Here is a 13,576-nt window from a genome sequence, read left to right as displayed (position 1 = left end):
CCTGATTTCATAACACTTGAAAGCACTAATGGGAAGTAAATTAGACAGTCACAGGGCAGGGGCCTCTGAAGATTTAATAAAAAAGCAGCTGAGGTCAGTGGTCAGTCAGTTCGCTAAGAAATCAAAGGGCAGAAGCTCCAAGCCACAGAAAACTACTGGAAGGTGCGACTCACTGACATTTCAGGACCTACCAAGCTTCTCTCTCTGTAATCCCGTTCCTATTCTGCTGCAGCTTTTGCTTTTCTGTGGGACTCCCCTTTCAACCATCCCAAAATACCATGGAATATACACTATATTGTCAATGATCTGTTTCATTTTTTTTACTTTTCTATGCTCTCTTCTCAATTTCAAAACAGAGTGAGTTTAAATTTGTGCTGGTTTCTTAAAATAAATACATCACAGAGTGGTGAATCAAGTGGCACAGGGGAAAGCACTCTAGCCCAGGGGGAGAAAGGACAGAAGTGTGACGTAGCCACAGCCGCCAAATCCACATCTGCCTCTGCCACTTGTTCCTCGACCATGTCGCAGCCGTCTTCCCTACCTGAAATTTCCAAGTCCCGCTGTACATGAGCCTTCCAGGAACCCAGTTGTACCATTTCACCATTTCACCTTCCCTGCCCAGAAAGCATCTGCTTTACTCTCCACAGACCTCAAGCAGTGGAGGACAACGGTGGGTTTTTTTTGTTTTGCTTTGTTTTGATATAGAGCCACTTCAGGACAAACAAAAATGTTTATGGGGATGCTCACTTTTTCATGAAAATGAAAATCGTTTTATTCAGTCCTGTGGTGTAAAACATATATTCTTACCAGTTAGATTTGTTTGTTAAATATAAAAATATCAATGAGAAAATCAGCACTGCATTTTTAGCCATAAAAATGTTATTAACATCTGAGTATATCTGAAAAGTAGCAACTAATGCAACTTTCTAAATCCGCATCCTAAAATTAAATGAAACTGCTCAGTAACCATTAGGGCCTACAAGATAAGATAAAACTGTAATTTTCCCAGCCTTCCCACCCGTGAGACCCGCTACTGGAACTCCTATCTGGTCTGTGTACTAACCCCACCAGGAACACCATCAGCACCAACACCCCCATCCCTCTTATCCTCAAGGTTTGGCTAAGGTCCACTTCCCCTGATGGCCAGCCTGTCCAAGCTCTTGACCTTCTTTCTCCAAAGTCCTAAAGCATTTTCTAGACCTCTTATATATTCTGTCTCACTTACCTATTCAATCACCTACTCCAAAATATTAACTGAGCAAGTGAAGGGTACTACATTAGTACTACATTCACTACACTATAATGATAAACATGCTTTCACCCAACCAGTAATTCCTTGAAGTAAAACATCACAGCCATGCTAATACTTGTTAGACTGATGGAACTAACGAGTTCAACTATCCACTAAATGTAGACTGTTTATGGATTTATTTTTAAGAATGGAATATACTAACTAGAGAATTTGATTCAGATCATACCTTTAAAGTAAAAGTGTATACATTTCTTCCTTTTAGGAACTGTCAGGCAAACTATTTCAGTATATGCAAAAGAAAGCACTGTTGAAACACTGGCATCAACAAAATTTCACATATTAAAAGGTGGAAACCAGGATATTACAACTCCCTTCAGTTCTTGTAACTCACTCAAGTCAAAGGAACAAGTGTAGCGTGTTACTGTGAACTCTCCCTACACTGTTAGGTCTAAATGAGCCTTAAAGAGCTGTTTAAATATAATAAGGAGGGCCAGATTCCGGGAGAAAAATACATAGAACATATAGATGCATCTGTTTCCCTAAATTGGCTGTTTAGTTTGGGCTGTGCTGTTTCCTGCTTAAATTGGTTTCCTGCAATTTGTTAAGGCTGCCAAATACTTAGCGATCTCAGTGATGCACTTAACACAAATCGGCAAATCTTTCTTATTTTTCCCAGTGACAAGAAATATACAGAGAAACCTGCACGGTGAGTATAATAATAAAACTGAGGTCATTTGTCTTTTTTTCCAGATTCATCATTTTCATCTAGTGGCTTAGGAAACCAACAAACAGACTCCCAGTATCATTTCCTGCCTGGTTTTTCATATTGATTTGGGAACAAAGTTTCTGCAGCATCAGATAGGATTAAACATGAGCGGTCTGCCCTCACTATAAAGGGCAGAAAAACTAAAGGATCAAGGAGGAAAGGAAAAAAATCGATATCCAACATGGATTTTTAAAATCAAATTATGCAAGATGTTAATGAGAAGGTAAGTTTTGTATAAGATATCTCTTGCACTATATGCAAGGTATTCCCTTATGCTAGCCTTAAAAAAAAATTCTGGTAAACCAATGTAGTTTAGATAGCACATAACAAAGATTCTGATGCAGCAATGACACAGTTAAATTCTTTAGAGCACGTTCATTTATTAAAGTGGCATTATAATCTGCTCTGTGTCACACAGTACACTATTTTGCCTGAATAGTCTTACATGCAAATACTGCAACGAGTCATTGATCTGGTTCAAGGTTTGGGGAAAAAATATATTTTGAGTAAAGTCTTTAGAGGAAATGACCTTCTTACAGAATAAATTATATTCTCAAAACTATATATATGACAAAATATAGTATTAGTTCCTATATACAGAAATCCTGGAGTTCTCAGCCCATCAACTATGCCCTATATTCACACATATGAACAGCCCAGGGCTGGTATGAATTAAAGAGTCCTTCAAGGAAGAAAAGCATTTTAACAAATATTAAAAATTCAACTCACACTTAAAATATAATTTGCTTGACAGTGAAAAATGTAGAAAAGGCTGATGACATTTTTATCAGTATTATTTTTGTAGACTTGAAAAATTACTTCATAACCCATCTAAATTATAAATCTTAAAATTATGGGGTACTAACTAAAACTCCAAATGAGACAAATGCAGAAGAGAACAAACTTTAAGGCTTTCTACTTTTACAAATATATTTTTTTAAACTTTTAGGAGAATAAATCTTTGTTACTTTACACAATCATAGTCTAATTGCATTATTAACCTAAAGGCAAGATAACTTCAAAATAAAATGCCAAATCTTACTTCTTTTCTTGGGTTGGGTTTGAATGGGTAAGGGAAATACACTCAAAGAGCCTGCGCTATTAGCTTTGTTGAGCTTTTCTCACATCACAATGCAGACAGAAAAAGCAAGTATTTGTACGGCATATGAGGGTACACCAGCTACTCTGAGTCTAAGAAACCAACTGATCTACAAACACAGGTTAGGAAGCGGTGCTAAAGACTGAGGTTAAGATAGCAGAACTCAGGGAAATATTCCCTGAAGTTTCCATTAACCTACAATCCTGGGGGAGCTGGGATGTGGAAAAGGCAGGAAACAAGGTTCACAAATACATAGAGCTGTCTAGCTCCATAACCTCAGTCACCACATCATTAAAATCATTTGATGAAGCTCACAAGGCCAAGCATTGATATATTCTAGGCTCAAGCTCTGGAACAGAACTTTGTACAATAAAGAAAATGTCCTATAGCTCTACTGTCTAATATGGTAGCCAATAGCCACATGTGGTTACTAAGCATTGAAATGTGACTAGTGTGACTAAGGAGCTGAAATTCTTATTGCATTTCATTTTAATTAATTTTAACTTAAATCTTAACAACCCCATGTGACTAGTGGCTACCACGTAGAGAACGTAGTTCTAGCCCAACCAACAAAACATAAGGAGGCATTCAAAGAGTTTCCAGGGCCTGGGCTTGTCATAGACCAAAAAGTTCATGAGTCATGTAAAACCTAGAAATGAGAAGGGATGGATACCTCAGCACAGCCAGAACTTCCTACAATGTCAGTGTCATGTTCTGCAGGCCACACGACGAGTGTTCACAGAAAGCCTCCCCATCTACACCCACTCTCTAACAATATCAGTTTAAGAATCCAACACAAGAAGGAAAACACCTCCTCTCCTTCAACTCACTACTGGATGAGAGGCAATATGGGAAAAAACTAGAAGAACCAACACTCACTTATAGATAGAAGGTGCTTTCCTAAACTCAAGCAGAGCATCACTAAAAGGCAGCTCTTTCCCTCCAACTAGTTTCTATCACATCCTTTCTACAAAAGAAGCAAGGTGCCATTCAAATTATAATGAAGTAGAGTGGTTACCAGTAACTGCTCTAGAGGCAAACAGACTTGAATTCAACTATCACCTCCATTGCTTATCAGCTGTGTGACTTTGGGGATGATAATTAATAACCTCAAATCTCAGTTTCTAAAATGGCTTAATAAAAGCACCTTTCTCACAGGGTTACAGGAGTTACATGAGATAAGAAAAGGATTTAACAGAGTACGTGACACATGATAAACATTATTTAAGTGTTACCACTATTTCATCATCATTCTATCTCCTTAATGCAGTACACAGAAATCTACCTAGAACAAATCATATTTTAGATTAAATTCCAATTTTAAAAATATCCATATATCAGAAGATAATTCTGGAAAAGCAGAAAGGGACCAGTTATGGTATACCTCAGATGCCAAGAAAAGCAGTTCAAATTATCTTCTAAGTACCATGGAGACCTACCACTGAGATGTGATATGAACTGATTTATTTTTTTAAGATTGCTGAGGCCACTGCGTGTATGGCAAAGCACAGAGGGGGAGACAAGAGTGGAAGCAGTAAGCCAGTTAAGAGGTTTCTGCAAAAGACAAGGTAAGAGATGATGATTTATCTTGACTGGAGATGCAGCAGTGAAGATGGACGTGAAGGAACATACCTGAACAAACCTGAACATATTTTAGAGATGGATTTGACAAGAGTAGCTAATGGCCTAATATAAGAACTAAGGAAAAGAGGAAACAAGGATGAATCCCAGGTTTGGGGCCTGACCACCTGAACCGTTTACTGGGAAAGATGGAGAAGAGAAGCAACCCTGAAGAAGAAAAGGTTTGTTTTAGGTAAGTCAAGTTGAAGACAGCTCTAAGTGGAGATTTCAAGTAGGCAGTTTTCTAAGTCGAGTTTCAGGTAGGGGTCAAAAGTAGAGATAACATTTTGGGAGTCAAAGGTATCTACATAATGATTCAAAAGTCATACAATTTAAAGAGATTACTTGGTGGAAATCAGCAAAAAAGACTTGACTGAGGATACAAGTAAGGTGGGAAGAAAACCAAGAGTGTGGTCCAGAAGCCAAAGAAAGGGTTTCCAGCAAGCAAGGAGTAGTGACTTTCTATGTAACCTTAATGAACTATGAACACTTCCTAGTGCTCCTATTAAACAAGACACTTCAAAAGGACAAGAACTATTTCTTACTCATCTTGGTACCTTCCGCTCTAAACATCATCAGAAGCTTAATTCATGGTTACTGACTTAACGATCAGTAAGAGGGTCACAAGTGTCCCCAAGTAAACGGCATTTGGGCAGCATCTCATCTTTCGCAAAGTATTTCAGTCTATAGCCAGATTTACCACACAATGTCCCTTTCTAATAAACAATGAAGATTCTCATTTAGTCCAAGTTTAATCATTCCAACTATTTTCTCATTGCCATTTCACCAATAAACAACACGTCCATACATCAACAAAAACAGTGCCAGACACACAGCAGGTACTCGATAAATATTAGTTGGATGAATAGATGGACAGGATAGGGGAGAGGAAAGGAGAGAGGAAAGGAGAGAGAAATAATCTTCTTATCCTGCAGGATCCACAGATAAAATAACACTTAAAAGTCCTCTATGGATTTTATTTAATACCATATTTTCATCAATAAATGAGACTAACTATGAAGGAATAAACTGTTTATAAACTTAGAAGAAGTCTATTAGAAAGTAAAATCATTAAAGATACTTTACCATCTGGAAACAATAAATCAATATTTTCTAAGTCCAATTTCTATTTATAAGTATTTACTCCTAAACCTCTCATATCCCTATTAATAACTCATTTTACACAAAAAGATATGAAATAACCTTCCAAAACCTAACAGAGGATTCAGGTGCTGGAAGAGAAAAAACTTTCCATAGACTGCTTTGAAGTAGATTCTATGTTTAGTGCAAAACATGTTAAAAGAAACCCTCGTACACAGTCAGCCCTCCATATCCAAACAGGTTCCACATCCACAGATTGAAAATATTCAGAAAAAAAAAATTCCAGAAAAATCCCAAAAAGCAAAACAAGAATTTGCCATGCAGGCAACTATTTACATAGTGCTTATACTGTATTTACAGTGTGTTTAGGTATCATAAGTAAACCAGAGATGATTTAAAGGATATGGGAGGATGTGCGTAGGTTATATGCAAATACTACAAGGGAGGATTGCATTCCCTATAAAAAGCCAAGCATCCAAATAACGAAAGACAGAACTGCAGAAGAACTTGACTATCAAGTGAACTCTCACCACTTATAATTTTTCTACGAAGAACTCAGAAATTAAAATTCTGAAATACCTGAGGCACCATAAGTACCAGAATACCGCTGAGACTTTGGGCCAGATGGAGAAGTTTCCTTCATTCGATCAATCACATTTTCCGAAAGCTGAAAAAGCAACATCAAAATAAAATCAATTATAAAAGAACAAGAGAGAAAACAGCACAATAGTATCCAAGTAATTTAGTCATCCATATCACTATGTATAACAAATGGCCTAAAGAAATTAGACTAACTCTAATAGCCATAAAACTAAAAGCAAGTAAGAACAGTTTTAAGATTTCAAGATGCACCCCACAGCACTACTTCTTTATTTCTTCTAATGCACTGCTAATTGCTCATTATAAGTAACTCTTTCCCTCATTTTATACTGTGCTCTAAATTGTTATCTCTGAGAAAATGTAAGCCATCAGAACTCCTTCAACTTCCCTCCCCCATACTACAAATTAATTTAGGCATGCAGCAGGCCTTAGCTCCTTCCTTCCCTCCAGTCCCACAGGAAATGGTGTCCCTCCCTCCCTCCTGGTCAAGGCTAACCACAAACAATTCCTCTTTCAACAGATTTTATTATGGACCAACTTTGTGCCAGGAACTAGGATAGACTTTAGGTATTCAACAGGCATTAAGATGCCTAAAGTGGAGCAGAAGAAACAGACAATCATCATGCATTTAAATATAATGTGAAGGGTGATACTTAAGTCAGTCTGCCCATAATAGCATAATGGGCAGATGGGCAGGGCATCGAGAAGGCTTTGGGAGTGAGGCTGGGCATGGAACTGGGGCTGAGAAGGACAAACAGGACTTAGGAAGAGGAGTAGGATAAGGGTACTCTAAGAAGAGGGTACCACATGATAGTATAGTTAAGCAACAGGGCTTCCCAGCACTAGACAAGTGGAGAAATCAAGCAGGCAGCTGGCAATAACACAGAGGCTCTGAGGAACTCAGGCCTGGAGATTTGAGGATCATCACCCCCTCCCACCCCTGTTACTTTTATATCACCCTTTTTTATTTCCTTTATAGCACTTACCACTATCTGATGCTTTCTTGTTTATTGCCAGCCTTTCACACTAGGAAAAAAGCTCCAGGAAAGCAAAGATTTGGCTGTCCTATCGATTATTATATCCCCAGAGTCTCAATAAGCCTGGTTAATTGAATGAATGGTTAAATAAATGAAACAATACGAATGAATGACAGAATGGCTGAAGCAGGAAGCTGGGGAGAGGGCTAAGTGAAAGAGAAGGTGGAAAGGGAAATAAGACTTTAGATTTTGAAGGCTGTCAGTAAATCCTTCACGTTAGGGAGTTTGAACTTGACCCTGAGGGCAACTGGGCACTACTGAAGGATTTTAAGCAGGATAATGACACCATTAGACTTACATTTTAGAAAGATCACTCTAGCTACAGTATGGAAAACAAATTGGAGGGGGACAAGAACAGAAGCAGGAGGATCCCTGAAGGAGACTAAAGAACTAATTAAATATATGTCCACACAAAGACTTGCACAGCAATGTTCACAGCAGCATCACTCGTAACAGCAAGAGTGGAAACAAACATCCATCTACCAGTGAATGGATAAACAAAACATTATACATCCATACACTGGACTACAATTCATCAATAAAAAGAAGTTCTGCTATATGCTACACCACAGATAGACCTAAAAAACAATTAAGTAAAGGAAGCCAGACACAAATGCCACATACTGTATAATTCTATTTACATGAAATGCCCAGAAAAGGGAACATTATACAGGCAGGAAGTAGGTAAGCCTAAGGCTGGGAATGGAGATTAACTAGAAATGGGCATGAGAGGTTGTACTAGGGTGATGAAAATGTTCTAAAATTGGACTGTGGTGATGACTGTACAACTTAGTAAATTTATTAGAAAGTGTTGTATACAGAAAGCAGGCTGATTTCATAATACATATATTACACAACAAAATTGTTAAAAATAAAGAAAGCTATTTACATAGTCATCCATGGAGAACATATTCAAAAGATATTAAGGATTTAAAATAGCTAACATTCACTGAGTACTTTATTATGTGCCAGGCACACTCAACAAAGCACTTTACTCATTTAATCCTTAACATCCTATGAGATACTTTATCTCCACTGTATAGGTGAGGAAACCGAAGCACAGCCAGATTAAATAACTTGCCCTGGATTTTACAGGCTATCAGTAATGGAGCTGGGATTCAAACCCAGGAAGACTGGCTCTCAGGGTCACACTCAGGCGCTCCCCTTCACCACCAGGGTCAGTGTCCGACAAGATGTGGGTGAAGCAGAAATCGTCAAGGTTTCCAGGTCAAGTAACAGGGTGAGCCCCTTCTTACAAACTCTAGGACCTCCTTCCAATTTCAACTTCCTTAACTCACCACTATCTGACTTGTAACCCAATAGAGCAGAGAAAGTGCTCCGGTAAAAGTCACCAATGACCAAATAAATAACCTTTTATATTTATACTAAAAATCTTCTATAAAGCATCCAGTTTATATGACTTCCCTTCAGCAGCAGTGACCTCTGCTCACTCCCCTCTTCTGGAAACCCCTCCCTCGGCTTTCCCGACATCCCCATTCTGGTTGTCCTGGGACTCCAGCTGAGTCTTATCTCTTTTGCAGGCTCTCCCTCCCCTGCTTACCCTTAAATGCTAGGGGCCTCCATGCTCTTTGCCTTCATATTCTCACTCTACGTGCTCTTATTGGAACTCTCATTCACTCCCTTGATTTTTAACTGCTGTTGATAAATTAATGAATTCTAAATCTAAATCCATTATCTCTAGCCCAAGACCTATACCCTGAGAGTCAGACCTAAACATTGAATTGCCTAAGAGACACCTCCCCTGGGACAGACCACAAGCACCTCAAACCCAACACATCCCAAACCGAATTCATGTTTGCCAAAAAAAACCCTCTTTTACTCTTCCTTTCCTTATCTCATTAATGACACCACCTCCATCAACTTCCTAAATCAGAACATAGGACTTGTCCTCAACTCTCCTCTCTCCCTCATTCCCTGAGCCATGGCTTCCTCAACCCCTAAACATTTAATGAATTCATCATCTCTTCTCCCCATTTCCTCTGCCCTAATTCATGGCACCATCAATATTTCTCCTAAAATGCAAATCTGATCATGGTAACTCCCGGCTTCAAATCCTTCTGTAGCTACAGGACCCAAACCAGAATGGAGGCGAGACAACAAAGGAAGAGTCTACAACTCAAAGGCTGTGATCTTTGAAAGAAAACCCATGACTCCTTTCTTGGAAGAACAGTGGAAGTTAGGAAAGAGAGTGCCAAGGGACTTTCTATTTGAAGCTGCGTCTTTTCTGACAACTGACAGCCACTGAGACTGTTGCTGAAATTCCTCTGCAAAACTGAGATACATCTTAGGAAAATTCCTTTAAGACTGACTCCAATCCTCTCAATTCACAGGTGAGATAAAAAGGGATCATAAGTAACCTCCAGCAACAGGACCGTAACTAGTAACCCCCATTCTCTAGTTCAGTGCTTTCTCTACTGTTAAACAGGATACTCCTTAATCCCACACAAAAAGTAAAACTGTATCACTTCCTCTTAAGGAGATAAAATGACCCTTATTAAATTTTAGAATCTTAAAGCTATTTTAATTGATACACAATTTATATAAAGTTTACTCAATATATTATACTACATTATATTCAATGTACCATATTAACATAGTATGCTGTAATATACTATGTGTACTTTAACAAATATACACTATGTATTATACTATCATATACATATATTATGTTACACATGTAATATAGTTTTGTGTTTAAAGCTAATACACATGCCAATTTGACAGGTATAATTTTATATTTTAATTTATACTTCTGTAAGTCCAAGAAATACAACAACACTAAATGTTTATCTATCAGAGTGCTAAAAATCAAGTATTAGTTATAAACCTTCATCCTGCAGACAGGCCACCCTTACACCTAAATACCATTTCATCTACTTCTTATCAAAATTCATGCTTTGTCATTATCTATTGCTACTTTCAAAATTAATACCACAAAAAGTCCTTCCAGTCCCTAAAACAGCCTCAAAAGCATCATTCCTAGGGAGAAAAACAAGAAGCTGCCCCAGAATAGGGGAGGCAGCACTGGCCGCCCACTGGCTATACAGCCCTAGGAGAGTCACTCCATAGGCCTCACTTTCCGCACCCAAAAACTGAGATAATAACACCTACCCCTGGAGTCACAAAGCAAGGATCGCAGATGCACTGCAAACTGTAAAGTGCTACACAAATATTTGGGAGAGTTATCACTACTACAGCACCAGCCATTGGGCTTCAACAGATCACTCACCTTGGTTCACTCTCACAGCTCCACCCGAGTCAGTGCTGAGCGCCTTCTCGCGTGGTGCACGAGGACCAGGCCTACAGCTACTGCCAGAAGCCGGTGCATAAGTCCTGGTACGAGAATATAAGGTGCCCATTTATCCCTATCTATGCTCTTTGGGTAGTAAAAGTGCAATGTCTCTTTCAATTTAATCACTAATTATTTCTTGTTAACTTTTTATTTGTGTGGCTTATCAGATGCCTCAAAATTTGCTACTTAATGTCAAATTCTGACATCAATTCAAAACATTTCCCAATAAGGTCTTTGGTTCGATTTACATCATCCAAAGGAACACAGTCCATTTTTTAGGTTAACAAACATGTTGTAGGGTTGCCTTGGGAGTCACTCTTTTTTCTGTCCTCGCAATCATTCATAAGCATATTCTCAGGCCCCTCCAAGAGAGCACCCACGGCAGCCTACAGCCACGTCTCTGCTTACTCTAAGCATGATCTACCCTCTCCCCAGTCCTGTCACAACTATGCTGACAGAAGGCAATAGCCAGGCTATCCTTTGTATCTCAAGCTAACACCAGCTGAGCTCACCTTCCAGCTGCAGTAATAAGGTCAGGCCTGCCCACTCACCTGATCTCCTCTGTGAACTGGAAGGTGACTCACCTGTGAAACAGCTGGCAAGATTTAGAGATGCTGGCCCAGGTTATAAACAATTTGTAGCCAGAGATCAACTCTTCTTCGTGATGCAAACGGACCGAAAAAGGGGTTAAAGGTACAACACAAGCTTCTGTAAGTGCTGGACAAGGAGCCTCTGTATAAGCAGCAACTTCTTTAGGAAACATCTTTCCTTAAACAGGGTAACTCCTTTAGAAAAGCTTTTTTCCTATTTAAAGATCTATACCTACTAGACCGGGTTTCCAGACAACTCTGGAATCTCAGTCAAGGCAAATACCAAGTGCAATTTACAGAAATGGTTTGTAGCAAAGAAAGGTAAAATAACCCACACACTAATGCTAGAATTATACCCTGAGGTACATGGTTTCGGGAGTCTATGGGTAAATTCCTCAATTGGATGCAAAACTGTCAGCTTATTGCACTGTTCTGGGCAGAACCCATAGCTTACAGATTTACATTAGTCTGTGAACTAAGTTAAAAACCACTGTTCTAATACAAGGGAGAACCAAGAGAAGGGGGCCAACCAGCAGAGCAGAATCCACCCTGTCCTCCACTGCTCCTAAAGACAAACTGAAGTAAACGGGGGGCTTGCCAATGGTTGGTCTGTCCAACTCCCCATGCCAACCTATGCCCCAGAGAAGAGGAAAAGATGTGTGTCATCTCCCTACTCATCCTCCCCACCCACCTTGGTTGGTCTTATCTAAAAGCAACACAAACACCTGACTCACCGACCCAGAGTCCAGTATGTTCTCAGAAACAAGAGACTTGGTGAGCCAGACAAAGAAAGTACTTCTGCTTCTAAGGAGTGGAGTAAAAGGAGGAAAAGAACTCCTTTTAAGTTGCCCATCTCCAAGAGGTAGAGACAGGAACCACATGAGACAAAAACAAATCAGACCCTCCCCTCAGTAAGTTTTTCTCAACTTCCTCCAGATGTCTCTTATTACGCTGCTGAAAGGACACAGACCCATTTTTCTCACATGGTCCTCTTTCCCTGCAGCACAGGGATTTTTTTTATGAGACTACTGATTTGCTTTCCAACTACCATTTTAAGACATGCTTCAAAAAACCTGCATTATTTGGAAGCAATTACTCGCAAATACTTTTGGGGGGAGCAGGGGATGCCAACTATCTATATATACATGTATGTAAATGTCAACTTTAGCTTATGTTTGTAGTTTACCACTTGCATTTCTCTGCATTTGTTATTAGTGGAAACCATGAACTTCTACTGTCTGTATAAAATCCTAGAAAGCTTAACATGGCAATATATCCAAGAGATTCATGGACTCTAAAGTGGAAAGGGACCAATCACCTACCTCGACAGCATTCCTCTACACTCCCAATGACTGAATGGATTTGTAACCTCTGTTAATGTACTCTCTCCAGGATCCTTAATCACATCCAACATTAAATAATCTCTTCACTTAGGGGCTCTCAATTGCCAATACTTCCCAAAGCACAAGTTGTGTTCCGCATAAGTATCCTTACCACCATCACTGGCTCCTGTGAATTTCAGCTTGCAACTTCAAGGCCAGTTGCAGAGATTAGTTTATGCCTGGAAAGCAGGATAAATATTACTTTGAAAATGATACTTATTGAAGTTGACATTTGCTCTGGAAGAGTTCACTCACAGCTTTGATGTTTGAGATAAACTTGTGAAAGGCTGAGGGGAAGGCACACTTTCCAAGGAGGCACAGCAGGTGCTCAGAAAAATCCTATTAAGCACATGTAGTATGAGTAATCAAAAGGCTTGGTCTTTCTCTCACAAGAGATTTATTTTAGACTTGGAGGAGAGGGCAAGACAAGAGGGTCACCCTTCTTCTAATCCATGAGTTGTTTCGTATTCAAAGTTGGAATCAGGTGTAAGAATACAGGTTATTTTATGGAAGTTGGGGGAAAGCTGTGAACTGTTAAGGATAAGGGGGGGGGGGGAGCAACCTATAAATACCAGGAAAATAACCCCTGGTAAGTGAGAAGAAACTTTATAAACTTAAAAATGTAACTAAGTCCTTTAACTGCTAGCTCTTGAGGACCTCAGCAAGAAAAATCTGGGAAAAATGGTCTATTGATAAATGCAGCCTAGTTACGGAAAGGTTTACGTTGTTTACCAAGTGCTACTCCTCGTATATTAAGATAAATGAAGATGAAATTACTATCCTTATCAGGGGGACACAAAATTGGTTTTCTAGCAG

The 13,576-nt window shown here is 39.2% G+C and overlaps 1 protein-coding gene across 5 annotated transcripts in view; it reads right to left on the bottom strand.

Annotated features, from left to right (window-relative positions):
* The window catches only part of CHCHD3 (coiled-coil-helix-coiled-coil-helix domain containing 3), a 257,560-nt gene that overhangs the window by 240,754 nt on the left and 3,230 nt on the right, over positions 1 to 13,576 (bottom strand). For 4 of the 5 annotated variants that reach the window (XM_010975674.3, XM_064487348.1, XM_064487349.1 and 1 more), the window contains exon 2: positions 6,418 to 6,505. In XM_010975674.3, the coding sequence (XP_010973976.1) occupies positions 6,418 to 6,505 (88 nt within the window). Of the gene's footprint in view, positions 1 to 6,417; positions 6,506 to 10,725; positions 10,830 to 13,576 lie in introns of all 5 variants that reach the window. The other variant, XM_064487351.1, reaches the window with a different exon arrangement.

The sequence above is a fragment of the Camelus dromedarius genome, chromosome 7 (genome assembly GCF_036321535.1).
Source record: "Camelus dromedarius isolate mCamDro1 chromosome 7, mCamDro1.pat, whole genome shotgun sequence".
Taxonomy (NCBI): domain Eukaryota; kingdom Metazoa; phylum Chordata; class Mammalia; order Artiodactyla; family Camelidae; genus Camelus; species Camelus dromedarius.
The sequence above is the reverse complement of the archived record's forward strand: the minus strand, read 5'-3'. Positions and strand labels throughout refer to the sequence as shown.